The sequence below is a fragment of the Mirounga leonina genome, unplaced genomic scaffold (assembly GCF_011800145.1).
Source record: "Mirounga leonina isolate KUSES-001 unplaced genomic scaffold, KU_Mleo_1.0 Mir_115, whole genome shotgun sequence".
Taxonomy (NCBI): domain Eukaryota; kingdom Metazoa; phylum Chordata; class Mammalia; order Carnivora; family Phocidae; genus Mirounga; species Mirounga leonina.
Window position 1 is genome coordinate 5,719,335 of NW_023270268.1, and position 17,911 is coordinate 5,737,245.

General features: G+C 38.3%; 1 protein-coding gene across 5 annotated transcripts in view; it reads right to left on the reverse strand.

Moving 5' to 3' along the window:
• The window catches only part of LRRFIP2 (LRR binding FLII interacting protein 2), a 109,137-nt gene that overhangs the window by 76,187 nt on the left and 15,039 nt on the right, over positions 1-17,911 (reverse strand). For all 5 annotated transcript variants that reach the window (XM_034991918.1, XM_034991925.1, XM_034991909.1 and 2 more), the window contains exon 2: positions 12,848-12,991. In XM_034991918.1, the coding sequence (XP_034847809.1) occupies positions 12,848-12,937 (90 nt within the window). In that variant the 5' untranslated portion in view covers positions 12,938-12,991. The remainder of the gene's footprint in view (positions 1-12,847; positions 12,992-17,911) is intronic.

The following is a 17,911-nucleotide window of genomic DNA, read 5'->3' on the forward strand; positions in this document are numbered from 1 at the left end:
GAGAAAAAGAAAAGAAAAGAAAAGAACTTCGGCGGGGGCGGCACTGGGTGGCTCAGTTGGTTAAGCATCCAACTCTTGATACTCCTGATTTCAGCTAAGGTCATAATCTCAGGGTTGTGAGATTGAGCCCCGCAACCAGCTCCACACTGAGCTTGGAGCCAGCTTAAGATTCTCTCTTCCTCTCCCTCTGCCCCTCCCCGGCTCATGCTTGCTCTCTCCCCATCTCTCTCTCAAATAAAAAAATTAAAAAAATTCTCGGGGCACCTGGGTGGCTCAGTCAGTTAAGCGTCTGCCTTCGGTTCAGGTTGTGATCTCAGGGTCCTGGGATTGAGCCCCACATAGGCTCCCTGCTCAGTGGGGAGTCTGCTTCTCCCTCTCCCTCTGCCCTTCCCCCCGCTTGCACTCTCTCTTCCTCTTAAAAACTTCTAAAAAAATAAATAAATAAAATTTTTAAAATTCTCTAGAAAGAACTTCTAGGAAAGCTGAGAACTAACCACATACTATGGTTTGAATACTTCTACTTTAAGGACTTTTCCTTTACCATCAGGATTTGGTATTATGCTCTTCTGGAATTTAAGAAAACAAAGCAGATTTGCAAGCTAAGATGGCAGCAAATGGACCCTATGCTTGCCTATCCCTAGAACACAACTGGATAACTATCAAATCATTCTGAATACCCATGAAATGGACCTGAGAACTGACAGAATAAACTGCACAACTAGAGGGAGAGAAAAAGCCACACCGAGGAAGCTGGAATTTAAATAAAAACATGGGGGGGAGAGAGAAGAGAAGAGAAGAGAAGAGAAGAGAAGAGAAGAGAAGAGAAGAGAAGAGAAGAGAAGAGAAGAGAAGAGAGAAAGGAAAGGAAAAGAAAAAAAAGGAGAAGAGAAGAAAGTGGATGAGATGCAATAAAAAATATAAATCACTCCATTTTAAAATGGGCAAAGGATTTGAATACACATTTCTGTAAAGACGATGTACAAATGGCCAATAAGCACAGAAAAAGATACTCAACATCATTAGCCATTAGGGAAAGGCAAATCAAAACCACAGTGAGATACTTCACACCCAGTAGGATGACTAAAATTTAAAAAAATTTAAAGAGAAAATAACTAGTGCTGGCAAAGATGTGGAGAAATCAGAACCCTATACACTGGAAAGGTAAAATAGTTTAGCAGATCTTTAAAACATCAAACATAGACCATAGAGACCTCTTCTTCCAGGGCATAGGCTCTGCTTCCCTATTTTCCAATCTCAAGAAATGGAACTCTTGTCACACTTGCTCAAACTCCAAGGTCGCAGGGCCTCCTACTTCCTAACCAAATCTTACTTTGCAATATCCCTTGATTTTCCATTTCCAACCACCTTTAATTTCCATTCCAAGAGACTCCCACCACTCTTCCAAGCAGGCTCTTACCACTTTCAGCTAGAATACTTCATTTCCTAATTCTAACTTCACTTTCTCCATTCCCACTCTCCTCCTACCCTTGCTATTCCATACTACACACTGTTGAATTACTCTGCCTAAAACACCAAGGAACAAGCAAGATAAAACATCCCCAAATAAAATACGATTAGCCATAATGTATTTTGTGGTGTCCAATGCCCAAAAGCATCCTTATACAAATTTGGATTCTGTTACTCTTTTGGTAAAATAAGCATAGGAGAACAGGCTAAAATAAACTCACTGTGGCTCCCAGTGGCATCCCAAGTAAGAAACTCAACTGAAACCAATCCTGCTGGGGCACCTGAGTGGCTCAGTTGGTTGAGCGTCTGCCTTCGGCTCAGGTCAAGATCCCAGGATTCTGGGATCGAGCCCTGCGTTGGGCACCCTGCTCAGCGGGGAGTCTGCTTCTCCCTCTCCCTCTGCCCCTCCTACCCACTTGTGCTCTCTCTCAAATAATAAATCTTTAAAAAAAAAAAAAAAAAAAGGGCATCTGGGTGGCTCAGTCAGTTAAGCATCCAACTCAATCTCATCTCAGGCTTGTAAATTCAATCCCCTCATTGGGATCCAAAAATAGTTTGAATCCATCATCCTAAAATTCAAAGGCCAGAGAATTATAAGCCATATAACTATAAATATAAAACATATATAACTATATCCCTCCTGAGACACACACACACACACACACACACACTCCATGTTATGATATGAAATCCATCTTCCTGAGGGAGGTTGCCTCAACTATGTGATTTCTCTTCTCCATCTTCACTCTCTCCTCTATTAGCTTGTTCTTCTCATTAGATAGGTTCAAACTCCCTCTCATCTTTCAAAAACAAATAAAAACAAACAATCCCATCCTGGTTCGATTCTGCCTTGTCTTCTCTTCATAGCCAACTTTTCTTACACCTCCTCCTAACTTCCCACTTCCTCCACGTGACTGCATTCTGGCTTCTGCCCAAATAATTTTATTGAAATTGGTCCTGCAAGTCACTAATGACCTGTAACTACCAAACCCAATAGGATTTTTCTATTCTTATCTCACTTGTCCTTTCTGGACTTCCAACATCCCTGACCACTCAATTCCTTCTTAAATTTCCCATCTCTTGGCTTTCTGCAATACTAATCGCCCAGTTTTACCCCTGACTCTCCGACCTCTCTTCCTCAGAATTTATCATGAGCTCCAAAGCTCTAAAGCTTCTGGGCTTGATCTCCCTTTTCACTCTATGCTCCCCCTCCATCCCCCACCTCTCGCCATGATACTGATCATCTGCAAATCTTTATGTCCAACTCAGACTTTTCTCCCACAGTCCTGCTCCAACTAGCTATGAACCACTGAGGCTGTCCCACTGGAACCTCAGCCTCAGTGTATCACAAATTGACTTTATAATCTTTCCCTTCAACTTCCTCTTCCTCTCTTTATTCCTTGGTAGCTGTCCAGTTACCCAAAAACTGAGATAAAGAATCATCACAAGCCTCCTCCTCCTTTTTTACCCTCCCTCCACATTCAGTCACCAAACCTCAACTACATAGCTCCCTTCAAGATTCTCTCTTTACTGTTCTTACCATCCAAACTTTCCTCTCCATTCTATTACTGCCTTAATTCAGGCTCTCGGCACCTCTTGCCAAGATGACCATAGCAGCTTCCCAGCTAGTTTTCTGCCTCCTACACCAGTCATTCTTCATATGATGGCTAAAGCAATTGTGTGACAAATCAAATCCGAAAAATCTTTTACTCTTCAATGGCTCCTCCACAGCTTCCAAAATCAGATTTAAACTCCTCAGCACACAAATCCCTTCATGACTGGCCCTACGGTCTCTCCAGCATTATCTCCTCCCATTCCCCAACCTCCCTCCAGCCATACTGAGCTGTTATTCTGGCAGCTTCCCACATGGTTCTACTTGTTTCACACCCACATGCCTATTGAGCACTTGGAAAATGATACCCAAAAACCCATAAAACAATACTGTTTATGGAGATATGTATTCGAGCTTTTAGAACACAGACAGGAAGGAAATTTTATGATTTTATTATAGTAGTTCACTGTTGGGTAAAGGGGCAGGTGGAAAGAGAGGCCTAGGAAGTGAAAAAGGGGCCCTAAACTTCGTTTATAATGTCTTCTTTCTCCCTTCCTTAGCTTTTTTAACCTGAAGCAATTATCAAAAAACACTGGTATCAGTTAATGTTGGGTGGTAGACTCATGGGTAGTTATACTATTATCAAAACCTTCCTGCATTTAATATTTTCAAAGAGAAGTACATGAAAACCCACACTCAAATGCCTTTAAAAGAAAGGAAACCTCTAGCTTTAAAATTCTGTCCTACTGTCATCATGTAACACTTTTCAAGAGAGGCAAATTAAAATTTCGTAATTTGAGGGGTGCCTGGATGGCTCAGTAGGTTAAGCTGCCAACTCTTGATTTTGGCTCAGGTCATGATCTCAGGGTCCTGGGATCTAGCCCCAAGTCAGCACCACGCTCAGCTGAGAGTCTGCTTGAGGATCTCTCTCCCTCTCCCTTTGCCCCTCCCCCCATTCATACGCACGAGCTCGCTCTCCCTCTCTCTCTAAAATCAATAAATCTTAAAAAAATGTATTAAAAAATTCACAATTTGACAGAAATGCACTTAATCAAGCCAAGTGCAGAGCTGCCAACTTGCATGTATACCCATAATATAAAACCCATGCAACTGACGTAAGAAATACAAAAAATAATCTGTATCTTTACAGACTATGCTTTAATTTCAAGAAATGTATAATACAAAATTCTAGAAAGTGAAACATTCAAGGAAAATGACTAATTCAGGTAGCTAAGACTCAGAGTTTACTGTGTTTAATTTTGTTTATTTTTCCATGACACTCATGCCAAAGAACCCTGAAAGACAAATTAAGAGACATAATATTTATGGTGTTGCTATGGTTTCCAGACTAACAAAATCATTACTCAATTTCTTAGTAACTTCCCTTTAGTAGAAAAATCTCAGGTACCATTTTTCTTAATTAGATCTTACAATGTAATTATGGTTAACTACTTTTTAAAAAGCTTTTGGTAGTTGAAAACCAACTATATAAATTCTGAGTACAAATACCTGTATGTATTAGATAAAAATCTACGGACTTTAAGCCATTTTCTTCTGATGTCAAAAAACTGTATCTTCCTTTTACTCAGAGACCTTCTGATAGCAAAATATTATTTTGGAATGAGAGAGGAAATTTAAGATTATAGACTATATTACTCAGGTCTGAATACAACCCAATAAATAGCTCAGGAGAATTGAAATTCTGGATCTGCAGTGACATATCTAACCAAAGGGGAAAATGTGAATCATAGTTCTCACAGAAATACTTTGGGGGAAGAAAAAGGGTGTTGCCAATAATGTCTTCACATTTAGGTTACTGATATTGTGCTATTTGAATTTTTTTCCCCAAATTCCTCTAAGTCACAGGAATGGTGAAGATTATGACAACTGAATGCTATACCAGGTATTTTTCAATCACACTCACACAAACGCAGTCTTGTTAATGCTGGTTAGAAGAACAAATCAAGGAAAAGCAAGATACTCAGAGCGACGCTGGCCATCACAGAGCCTGAGCTCTTAGTTCTAGGGGTGAACGGGGAAAAAAATGGAAAAAGGTCTGCACGCAATGGGAATTGGCTGAATTCATGCACTAATGCCACTGGAAGGAATTCTAAATGATCAAAAACAACATAGATTTACTCTTTCGAAGGATTTGTTTAATAAAGACTGTAAGCACAAAGGGGGAGAATTTTTTTTTAACCGGGGAGAAATTAAAAAAAAGTCACTTCTCATAACTCTAAAAAATTAATTTACATTTCATAATTTTTAATAAATTTTTGTGTACCACCATTGAGAACACTCAAAAGCATTTTAAATAAGAGTCATTATGCCTCCTGTGAAGTTAGCTTTCCAGACAAATCCGATTTGCACAGAACAATCTGAACTGAGCACAAAAGGATGACCAAAAAAGTGTCAGAATTAAGAAAGACTCAAGACTTGACCTTGAAGTCCTGGAGCAGCCTTAGGACTCAGCCTGAGGAGTGATTATTTTCTTTTTTTTTTTAGGAGTGATTATTTTCAACTCTACACTTCCTCCCTAGACAAATTTCATCCACACTCATGATTTCAATTACCTTCTACATGCTCACAGGTCTCAGTGTTTATCTACAGCCCAGACCTCTCCTTAGAGTTCTTGATCCATATCCGCCAACTGCCTCTTCAGTCTCTACTTAGATGCCTCACAGGCACCTTAAATACAACACATACCACGTAAGTCCATGGTTCTCCCTCTCCAAGACTCCTTCCCACTCAAATGATCCCTACCACCACCCAGAAGCACAATCCAAACTTACCCCCCTCTACTACTCAAACACACTCACTCACTGAGCATCAACTACTTACTTCTCCGTCCCAACCATCTCTCACCATCCCCACTGCCGTCTCTCTGGGCCAGGCCCCCACTGCCTCTGAAAGTATCACAACTCATCTCCCCATATCCACTAATATCCTTTCTGATATAGATATACTCTCCAATCTGCACTAAAGTCATCCTTTTAAGGCACAGATATGATCAAGTCATACCCCTACATAAAACCCTTCACAACGTTTTTCCATCGTTCTTTAGACACAGACCCAAATCCTAAATACACTCTGTAAGAACCTGTAACAGGGTTCTCAACTACTGACTATTTGGGCCAGATAATTCTTTGCTGTGGGGGGCTGTCCTGGGCATTGTAGGATGTGTATGAGCATCCCTGGTCTCTACCCACAAACACCAGTAGCACACCCCTCCTCCTGTTTGGACAGACAAAAGTATCTCCACATATTACCAAATGTCCTGTGGGGGACAAAATCACCCTCGGTTGAGAACCACTGGCTTATATGATCTGGCTCCTGCCTACTCCCTGGCTACTCTCCTCCTTGCTGTGCATGTTAGTGTTAACAGTACCTCACAGGAGGCACAATCGTTTACAAGCAGAGGAGCCTAAGTGCAAATTTCAGCCTTACCTTTTTAGCTATGTGACCTTGGGCAAGTTACTTCACTTCTCCATGCCCTGCATTCATAATCAACAAAATAAAGAACTTAGGACAGTGACTGGTACGTAATATGAGCTCAGTAATCAGTACATGTTAGCTGTTGTTATTATTCCTCGAATTCTCCATACTCTTTCAGGCTCAAAAGCTTGTCACACATTCTTCCCTCTGACTGGAAAGCTCTTTCCCACATCTGACAACTCTATCCCCTCAATAATTCCATTCATCCTTCAGAACTCAGTTGAAAGGGCTCAGGGAAGCCTTCCCAAAGCCTCCAAACATGTCAAGTCCCCTATCACACACTTTTTAATAAAATCATTTACTGTCCACTCAAAGCGCTTAACACAGTTGTAAATAGATTACTGTATTTCCTCAATTCTGAAAATACCACTGTGACATACACTGACAATCATAGCTTTCAAGACAGAAATTACCATGTTAAATGTAGACATTAATTTTAAAGAAAAAAGGGAACTGAAAATTGAACTAGTCCATTCTGTAACTCTTTGTTTAATGTCTATTTCCCCTTATAGAATATAAGCTCCATGAGGGCAAGGACTATGGTCGACCTGTCCACTGTCTATCCCTCACATCTGACATAGCACCTGCAGAGGACAGATGCTCAAAAAACATTTACTGAATGAATGACATTCAAAATTTGTGCAGTTTTTAAAAACTCTATTCCTTTTTTCTTTTTTCTTTCTTTTTTAGGGCTCCGCACCCAGCATGGAGCCCAATGCAGGACTTGAACTCATGACCCTGAGATCAAGACCTGAGCTGAGATCAAGACCTGAGCTGAGATCAATTATTGTGATTATGGTAATTCTTTACATTTTCAAAAACTGCTATCTTTACCAAGTTTTTTTATCCTTAATTTGCCATGCCCTAAAAATGAATAAATTACTCAAGTAAAATAGTGAGATACTATGAGATCATCAGTTCTACCAAGCTATCATGGTTATCATTCCATAAAACAATAACAGTGGACAGTATCTTTTAAACTAAGCACAATTCTTGCCTTTGCATCCTTCTGTACAGGCTGCTAATACATAATCAAAACCTGCAAACTTCTGGTTCTCACTACTAGATGCCTGGGATGGCTGTTATTTCCATAGGCAGCAAAATGAAATAAAACCAAGCGTCCATCAACAGATAAATGGATAAACCACATGTAATATATACATATGGTGGAAAAGTATTCAGCCTTAAAAAAGGAATGAAGTTATTTGAAGGAGGGGAAAGGAATGAAGTTCTGATACATCCTACAACACGGATGAATCTTAAAGTCATTATGCTAAGTGAAAAAATGCCAGATACAAAAGGAAAAATACTGTATAATTCCACTTATATGGAATATTCAGAATTAGACAAATTCATAGAGACATAAAGTTTATTAAAAGTTACCAGGATCCGGAAGAGGGGGAATGGGGAGTTATTACTTAATGGTTACAGAGTTCCTCTGTGGGGTAATGAAAAGGTTTTAGAAATAGAGAGTGGTGATGGTTGCACAACATTGTAAATGCAATGAATGCCATTGAATTGTAGTCTGCAAATAGTTAAAATGGCAAATTTTGTTATACATGTTATAATGACAACTTAAAAAAAATCAATATTGTAAAATACCAAAAACCATTGAATTATACATTTCAAGTGGATGAAATATATCTCAATAAAGCTATTTTGAAAAATGAGATCTGGGGGTGCCTGGGTGGCTCAGTCAAAGTGTCCAACTCTTGATTTTGGCTCAGGTCATGATATCAGGCTCCATAACATCAGTCTACTTGAGGATTCTCTCTCTCTCCCTCTCCTCTGCCCCTCCTCCCACTCATGCGCTCACTCTCAACAAATAAATCTTTTTTTAAAAAAATGAAATCTGAAAGTCCTAGCAGCCACAAATGTCAAAAAGCCATAAAAGCTTCCTTTCTTCTTTATTACAAGTAGGTCTATGCACCCAATGTCTACATGTACATTCTGCTCAACAACAGAAGTCTCTGAACACTCCATTTGCTAAACTCTAATTCCTATAAAAGATTATCAATCTCTATGCTTGTCATTGATCCTTTAGATTTAAGAGACCTGCGCATTATAAGCATGAATCTCTTTGGGTCCTGGATCTCAAGGGAACTCACAGAATTTTAGAGCTAGAAGGACTTTTAGATCATAAGGTCCAAAAATAAGCAACATTCTGATAACTTCCATTTGGAGAGATGTGCATGGGACATGTTTTCTTCATATCTGCAGCTCTAAAACAAGGAGAACAGTAATATTCCAGGCTTCTGTGATGCCTTAAAAAGACTGTTTGCTATCCCTTCAAAAGGCTTAATTTCTTTTCCTGGGAACACTCACCATAATATTTGCCAAACTAACTGTAGTAAGGGGGCATAAGTAGCTTCCATGCTACCCTCATCTTTCTCCTTTGGAGAGCTAGCTGCCTAAGGGTTCCCAATTTGATACACTCTGTGCTTTCAGGTAAGTTTCGCTTAAAGTCAACTCTCTAATTGCATTTCCCCCAAACCTGTGGAACAATCAAAGCCAAACAAGCAAGGGGGAAAAAAAAAAAAAGCATGTGAATTGGTCCTCTGACACCCGAGAGGACTTGCTGGTTACCCCTTCTGACACAGCTCCTCTGAGCTCTTCAAAGAGCTATGACAGCCCATGCTCCCCGCACAGAGGAGCAACACACCTACTACAGACAGGACGGGGCTTCTAAATCCATCCACATTCCTGACTTCACAGAGCAGTCTTCAAACATCCAAACATCTTTTTAAAATGTACACAGGTCTGACAAAATGAAGACTCTGTAGATGGGTGGTGACAATGGTTGCACAACAATGTGAATGTACTTAAGGCCACAGAATCCTATACTTGTAAAAATGGGTAAGATAAGTTTTATGTTACGTATGTTTTACCAAAATGTACTCAGTTCCATATTTCAGCATGCAAATTATCCAGTTTGCAGAATATGTTTATGCCTTTTCTTTCTTTTCCTCCCCATTCCCTCTAGTTCCCTGACTTGTGGCCAACTGAGGAACAAAGAAACCTGAGCAAATAGTATGCAGGAGGAAAAAGGGGTTATTTTTCTTTATTTATGGCATTCCCTATCTCAAAAAACAATTTGAAGTGAGAAAAGACAAATTAAAACTGTTGAGATTTAACAATTAAAAAGGGGGTATTAAGCTACTTGCCCTTTTTAATCATTAAGGGGGTTCTGTTCATTTTGGTTTCAGGCATTTTTTTTGTGAAAGGGATGATCATATGGGAGAAAATAAGGATTAGGGGCGATCTGCAAATGTCAACCACATAATAATGTATGAATGCACAACTGAGAATTAGCTATGAAAACTTTATTTAAAGGAAAAAAAAGAATCACAAGAAATATATGAAAGAATTATTAAAACTGCTAAACCTAGTTCCTCTAAAGTTTTCAAACTCTACATAATACATTAGGCACTCATACAAATAAAAATCTTGAATCTTAAGAGAAACTGACCCTTTCATATTGAAGGTTAAGCTGAGCCTTTTGACCAGGTTATTAAGAGTTGGCACATTCATATTCAGAGCTCTGAAAATAGAAATAAAAACTAAAAATACTGGCCTTTTAAATCCTTTTATAATAATAACTTTTATTATTATACAATAATTTGTGATTTAATAACTGTATTAAACTAAGTTATTTCATAGCAAAATAATAACGTACAGGGAGGAAAACAACCTGTACGTATAAAAAACAGACCATCCAGGATAGGATCTTCTCTGTATTTTGTTTTTGGGTTTTCTTTTTGTTGTTGTTGTTGTTGTTGTTGTTGTTTTCTTCTCTGCATTTTGGTTCATGGTTCCCAAATCTGACTGGCCATCAAGATCCCCCAGGAAGAAAAGTGTGTGTCTGTGTGTATGTGTGCATGCATGGGCGCACATGCACTTAAATACAGGTTTCTGAGCTCAACTCCCACAGATTCTGATTTAGCAAGTTCAAGTAAAGCCTGGGACTCTGTACACTAAAAAAGTTCCCTGAGGGAGTCTAGTGATCAACCATGTTTTAGAACACCTATATTAATAAATTTCTTTTTTAAAAAAGACTATTTTACCTCTAGTCTCACTTTTAATTCTGACTTATTACTAGGCACAAAATAGCCCACTGCAAACCTAACACTATGATAAAGGTTTACATGCTTTGTGTCCTTTAATCATCACAACAGCCCTGTAATACAGGAAGACAATATTATTCCCATTTTACAGATGAGAAAACTGAAGTCCATAGTAGTTACTTAACAAAATTACTCAAGAAGCAACTAGTAGAGGCAGGATTCAAAGCCACACTTAGAACTCTCCAAAGCCTGCCTCTTCTGGAAGCAGTATGGTACAGTAGAATAAATCATGGCTGTAAGTAGCTGATTTTGAGCCTCAGCTCTGGTATCTTTTAGACATTTATCTCTCAATTTTGTCTGTTTCCTCATCTATAAATAAGGTTAATAATAATATCTATCCTTCCTAACTCACAAGGTTGTTGTGAGAATCAAGATGTGCAAGCACTTTCAAAATCATGCATAGTTACCAAAAAAGAAACTATTAATGGGGGAGTTGGAGAATACTGAGAAACAGCACAACACAGCAAGTAGTTAAATGCTCAGACCTTAGAGCCAGACTTCACGTGTTTGAACCCAAGCTCTGCTATTTTCTGGCTGTGTGACTTTAAGAAAGATACTTAACTTTTCTGTGCAAAGGTTTCTTTGTTAAAATGGAGATAATAAAACCAATCTCAGAATTTTGTGAAGATTAAATGAATTAGGGGCGCCTGGGTGGCTTAGTCGTTAAGCATCTGCCTTCGGCTCAGGTCATGATCCCAGGGTCCTGGGATCGAGCCCCGCATTGGGCTCCCTGCTCTGTGGGGAGCCTGCTTCTCCCTCTCCCATTCCCCCTGCTTGTGTTCCCTCTCTCGCTGTGTCTCTCTCTCTGTCAAATAAATAAATAAAATCTTAAAAAAAAAAGATTAAATGAATTAATGCAGCTTAAATGCGTAGAAGTGTTTGTCACATAGAAAGCACTCAAGGGTTAAATGTTTAGAATGCATCCACTTTGTGAACAACGCATTACAGATCCAAAAAAAGAGTTCAAATATTTAGTGACAGAACAATAAAGCCTAGAAGGTACCAACATTTTCTCTCCTTATAGAAATCTGGGTAAATCCCTCTAATTTGGGAAGTAAACATTTTGAGTAGTTTCAGTTTTCAAATAAAACTATGTGGCTTCCAAAATGCTTCATTTGTGCAAATACTTAAAATCCTTGTATCTCATTTTCACTTTATTTTAAAGAATCTTTTACCCCTTTATCTGAAAATATCCCACTTGAGTTTTTAAAAGTGATTTTGTTAAAGTATCACAAGCTTGCCAACAGTTTTTAGACAACTTTTCTTTGCTTCAAACATCCCTCTATGGAATTTGACTTCTAATTCAAAAGCTAACGGAGTAGCTTACCAGAGGAAAAAAATGTAACAATGAGCTGGATCAAAAAGAGACTGTATAATATGTCAAAAGGAAATAGCACTAGTCCTAAATGAGCTATTTACTAAGAATAACAAAGAGGAAGTGGCGAGGGACTAATCCTCACAAAAAGAATATAATTTAATAATGCTCTAACCAATTCTTGTACCAGATTAATTTATGGTCAGGTCTGCAGCTGCAGATAGAGTCAGAGTCTGAAACAAAGTTGGCACCTCAATAAGAAATCACAGCTGGCAGTTATCTTAAATTTCCAATATGCAACAGGAAATGTTGCCAGTGATTCAATAGGTGACAACCCTTTCCATTTTTTTCTTTCTTCTGAGTTGTCAACAAACCGAAACAAAAATGCTCCAGAAGCTCTGATACTAGCTGAAAGTTAAACATAAAAATTCCACTGCAGTATTTCAAAAAACAGCTAAAACAACTGAATCTGGGCAGACATCAAATAAGGACTGTTTCTGTCAACATTTATACAGTGCCTCCTGGAATATGTTAACTGTATGGCCTACGAGTGTTTCTATAATATAGTTATCATATTTTCCACATTCTAATTACCTTAAGTTTCAATACTGAAGATTCATTATAAATTTCAAAACATTACAGGTACCTCACAGTAATCCACAAAAAATAAAATGAAAAATTAATTTTAGATAAGAGAAACAGATATCCAAATAAAGAGATGGTAACTATATTCTATTCTAATACAGTATTTAGAGGCCATATATAACATCTTATTCACAGTAAGCATTCTGAAACCAGCTCAGTGAATCAAAGTCTATATATATCTCCCCCCAACATTTTTACAACGTTCCCAACTGTGCAACTCAACATTGAGAGGGGGTTTTCCAGACACACCTCTCTGGCAATGTTACTCAAAGCTTCATCTTCTGCAGAAAATCGGTCTTTTACAGGTGTCCTTTTCCTTCCAGAACCAGGAGTCCCCATATTGCCTTCTTAATAGTTTTTTAACTGTGAAACGTGATTTCACTATTTTCAGCCCTGAAATAAACAGAAACAGAATTAACTTAGGATGTTTCTCTTTGTACCATTTTAAAGCTCCTTTATACATTCACTTTTAGAAAAGAGAAATTATATTTATGTATTTACATATAAATTAGTCACCAAATACTTCTTCCTCACTATAAAATCATTCCAACAAATTTCAGAATATTTAAATTTATACTAATTATTAAACCTCCCAATTCTTTTTTACCATGCTACCCACAGACAGCAACCTCTAAGAATGTGTTGTAGGGGAACCTGGGTGGCTCAGTCAGTTGAGCCGCTGAGTCTTGATTTCAGCTCAGGGTTGTGAGATCAAGTCTGGCCTCGGGCTATAGGCTTGGCAAGGAGTCTGCTGGAGATTCCTTCCCCCTGTCTAACCCCCCTAACCACCCCCACCCCTTACCCCTGCTCGCATGCTCTCAGGGACGCACGCGCTCTCTTGGTCTCTAATAAATAAATAAAGTCTAAAAAAAAAAGAATGTGTTGTAACATGAGCCTCAGAAAACTGCAGTCAACAGTAATTCTACTTAACAGTTTAAAATTACTACAGCTATTTCTAAAACTTATTTCCATCCCAGAGCAAGAAACACTTCAGCAAAGTCATCCATTCTAAAACTTTGAAAGAACATATTCAAGAAATTTTAATACAGAACCTTACACTTACAAAGGTAAGTTGGCTTTTTAGTGTAATTTAAAAAACAATTCCAATTATGCTATTACCACATAAGAGAACAAATAAAGATTTATTATTCTGCAATTAACAATTACCAACACTGTCCATGCAACAATGTCTGAGTGCCTGTTACCGCCAGGTACTATGGAAAGTGCCAAAGATACGGTGACAAACAAAACTGATGTAGGCCAACGACTAAGAATATATCTTGGATCTATTACTGTTGCTGTTATTATGAAAGAAACCCATTTTTACAAAAAAAGAGAAGAAAAATTCATCTGCCAGGATTTAATAATAAGGATAGTAAAGATCATCTGGCCTTCCAAACACGTGGTATTTGAAATTAAAGATTCCCATAAGAAAATGCATTTGCATGACCTCCCTCTCTCCTATACACATTCCTAAGTACAGCTCATTTAGCAAAATACCCATTAACTTAAATTTTTTTTTCCTAGCTTTAACAAAATAAACTGGTGAAATTTCATTACACCGTGAGTCACAAAGGAATTTTCAAATAAGTTTGCCCCAGTAGAATGAACTATATTAAAACTCCAAGTGACTTTAATGTGTTGGAATTTACTTGTTTCAGGCAAAATAAAACAGAACCACTTCATCAATTCACTCTTTCAAAGAAAGTCTTCTCCAATGAAAATTCAGGCCATTCCCCTCTTATCTGATACCATTTTTTATTCCCACATAGCTGGCATGCTATGTTTGTCAATCACAGAATGAAGACTGATGATAGTTCATTACTCTGCCATAGAAAATCTATCTGGATATGATAAGAAAGGACTCCTTCAAATGGAAACGAAAAGAAGGAATGTTATGTCTGAAAGCAGCAGCTGAGAAGTCCCAGCCACAAATCAGGGCAATTTCTGAAAAGCTCAGTGTTGTTTTTTCAGAAGTCTTCCATCAGGGGCACCTGGGTGGCTCAGTTGGTTAAGCGACTGCCTTCGGCTCAGGTCATGATCCTGGAGTCCCGGGATCGAGTCCCACATCAGGCTCCCTGCTCAGCGGGGAGTCTGCTTCTCCCTCTGACCCTCCCCCCTCATGCTCTCTCTCTCTCATTCTCGCTCTCTCTCTCAAATAAATAAATAAAATCTTAAAAAAAAAAAAAAGAAGTCTTCCATCATCCTCACCCTCAGCATCACTTTAAAGATCATACACTTAATAGTACCGATGTACAAGTGTTAGTCACCTACTGAGAAAAAAGCAGCATGTAGTACTTTTCAAAGACTGGAGTGACAATTTAACTGATGCACAGTAATATCACCCAATATTTGTCCTTCAGCCGGCCTTCCAAGGACACATTCAAAGACATTTCACAAAGACAGGAAACAAAAAGAGGCATTTTCTAATTCCAGGAACATAATAACAGTTATAGAAGAAGAAATAAAGATTTTATCGAAAGTTTAACAGTGGTTTCGTTAGGAGGAAAGAATTATGGCTGCACTTTTTCTTCTTCTTGATTTTCTAACATTCCAATAACATTGGGGAGAAGAGAGATGCATCAATCAATCAATCCAGATCCAAGACTCAAAGAATAAAATGGCCCCAAAGTGGATCACACCCAAATTAGGCACCATATGGTATACAGCTGAGACACACTATCTGAAGCCACTGCTGGTGGCACTCTTTTGAATGGATTTCTATCTCCTCTTTTTCCATAATCCATTTCCTTCTTTCTCAAGAACACTGCCTTAAACCTCAGGATACTTCTAGCACACAGATTTACAAAGAATTATCTTTCCTTAAAGACGCCTCAAAACAAAACTGTTTCAACAGGCTCCAGGATAGCCAACCCTGAGAGAAAGATGACAAGAAAAGAGACAGAGGCACAGGATAAGCAGGAAATGGGAACAACCTCCTGTCTTCCTTGTCCTTCTTGTCCTATCCACAGAGAATATCTAGGGGTTTACATGACTCATTGGCCAGGTCCTGTCACCTTTTTCAGGTGCACACGAGGAAGATCAACCATTACCTATGTCAAAAAACAATCCAATGTTTTTGAAAGAATTACATGATTTGTATTCTGTAGGCAGACATCCTTACTAATATTAGAAAAAGTAAAAGGTTTTCGGCTCCTAGGCAATCTATCTTCAAAATGACAAAAATAAGGATATAGACTCAAAAGGTGATCTCAAATAGATTATTTCCAGTTTCTGATCCTAAAGGACTTTCAGTAAATTGCTACCGCAAGGAGGTTTCCTCAAGAAAAAAAAGAATACTTTTCTTCAGGAGCCGTGTTAATCTTTTCCAGCTTTTCCTTGGTGGTACTGACCAAACTAAGAGCTAAACCTTTACATCCACTGACAACAAAACTGCCCACATTTTGTCAAATCCATTACCCAGACAATGTCAAGCTGATTTTCTCCAGATGGTTTGTCATTAAGGATCTGTCTACCTAAGGGAAAGAAGGGAAGTACCTTCAAGGATGTTGTGAAATAGCAACCTTCCACGATAGATATATCAACAAGGCTTTCTTTTCTCCAATGAGCTTCTCACATAATACGTTTCTGAAAAATAGGCACTTTGCCACATTAAGTGGCATTTCAATCATGATATTGTTCACTCTTGTGAGAAGAGAATGGGTATGTAATAATATATGTCATAATAATATATGTCTAAATATAGCACACTTAGAGAGTTCTGTCTGGATCCCAACAGTTGCAGTTAGTTCTCTATATCTGAGTATTTCATCATGGGGGAACTCAAAATATTGGCATAAGCCTCTGCCTCAGAGTCGTCATTACAGTTAACACTAGCCTATGCACTAAAATATTTGGTCTTTATTCATCAGCAAATCGCAGTATCTGGAATGGCACTTGAACTAAAGACTGAGTGGGACTGCAGCTGTTGCCGCTGGACCAAAGTTAAAGTGAGAGGATCTGAGTTCAACTGCTGCACTGCCCTTTCCCCTACCTGAGGCTTGGTTTCTTCACTTACAGAGCAGACACAACATCCGTCCGCCTATCCAACATGGTTAATGGGAGCTCAAGTGAGTTCAGGTAAATGCAAGCACCTAATAAACTTAGAAAGCACTCCATAAATGTTTCAAGTGCCTTGAATTAACTACCTCTTTTACATATTCAGCTTATGAAGTGGACAAAAGGGCAATCCTGGCCTTTCTTTACATTCTCATACTTTTAACTGAACTAAAACATCCTCAAGTTACTTTCTCCAGCATGCATTATGTGATTATCATTAGCAATGCTAAGAATATTTGCTGAAGCAAGGAAAAATCTAAAAAAAAAAAAAAAAATACCTTTAACTATAATCATTAGACTATATAGCACATTTACATATTAAAAAATTAAAAAGAAGAAATTTTTAAGGTATTTTGTGGCATTCAAAGTCTATTTTTGAAAAATCCAAATGAATATACAAGTTTTAGAAGTGTGGCCTTATAATGGGAGTTAGTTCTCTCATGAGAACACAAGTGGCTCAGAAGATAAAAATTATTAAATGGTACACTTAAGATCTGCGCATATCTTTTTTTATTATTCTTTTTTAAAATTTTATTTATTTATTTGAGAGAGAGAGCACAAGCAGGGAGAGCGGCAGGCTGAGGAAAAGCAGGCTCCCCACTGAGCAAGGAGCCCCATGCGGGATGGGATCGTGACCTGAGCCAAAGGCAGACACTTAACCCACTGAGCCACCCAGGAGCCCCAAGTACAGTAAAATATTAACAGTGGAATCCAAGTAGTAAGTACACAAGTGTTCATAGTAGAACTCTTTTCAACTTTTCTGTAAGTTGCAAAATGTGTATAATAAAGTGCTGGAAAAGAATAACTAGTTGAGAAAGGTAGATGACTAAGTGAACAAAAGATAGGAACTGATAATTTCAATAAAAAAATCTTGATTTGAAAACCAAAAAGGAAGGTAGAGGTAATCACAGTATGGACGAATACCAATAGTTATGTATACATTAGAAAGATTATGGGCAAAGGAGAGAATGCCTCAATTGCTGGTTAGAAGAGAAAAAAATGAAGGGGAAATGGCAGAGGTACAAGCAAAGCGGTAGGGGAGGGAAAGAGGGGGTGGGTAGGCAGGAGGAAAGAATTAACACTTAAAGACATCAATTCCTGTAAATAGCTGAATGAGGACATTACGCAAAATGAGTAAATCATTAACAGAACCTACAGAAAGAATAAAAGGTACATCTAGAAATTGAAGCAAAGTACAAAATGAAAATATGTATATGTGAGGCAAAACTGGAAGACCTGGCATAACCTGAAAGG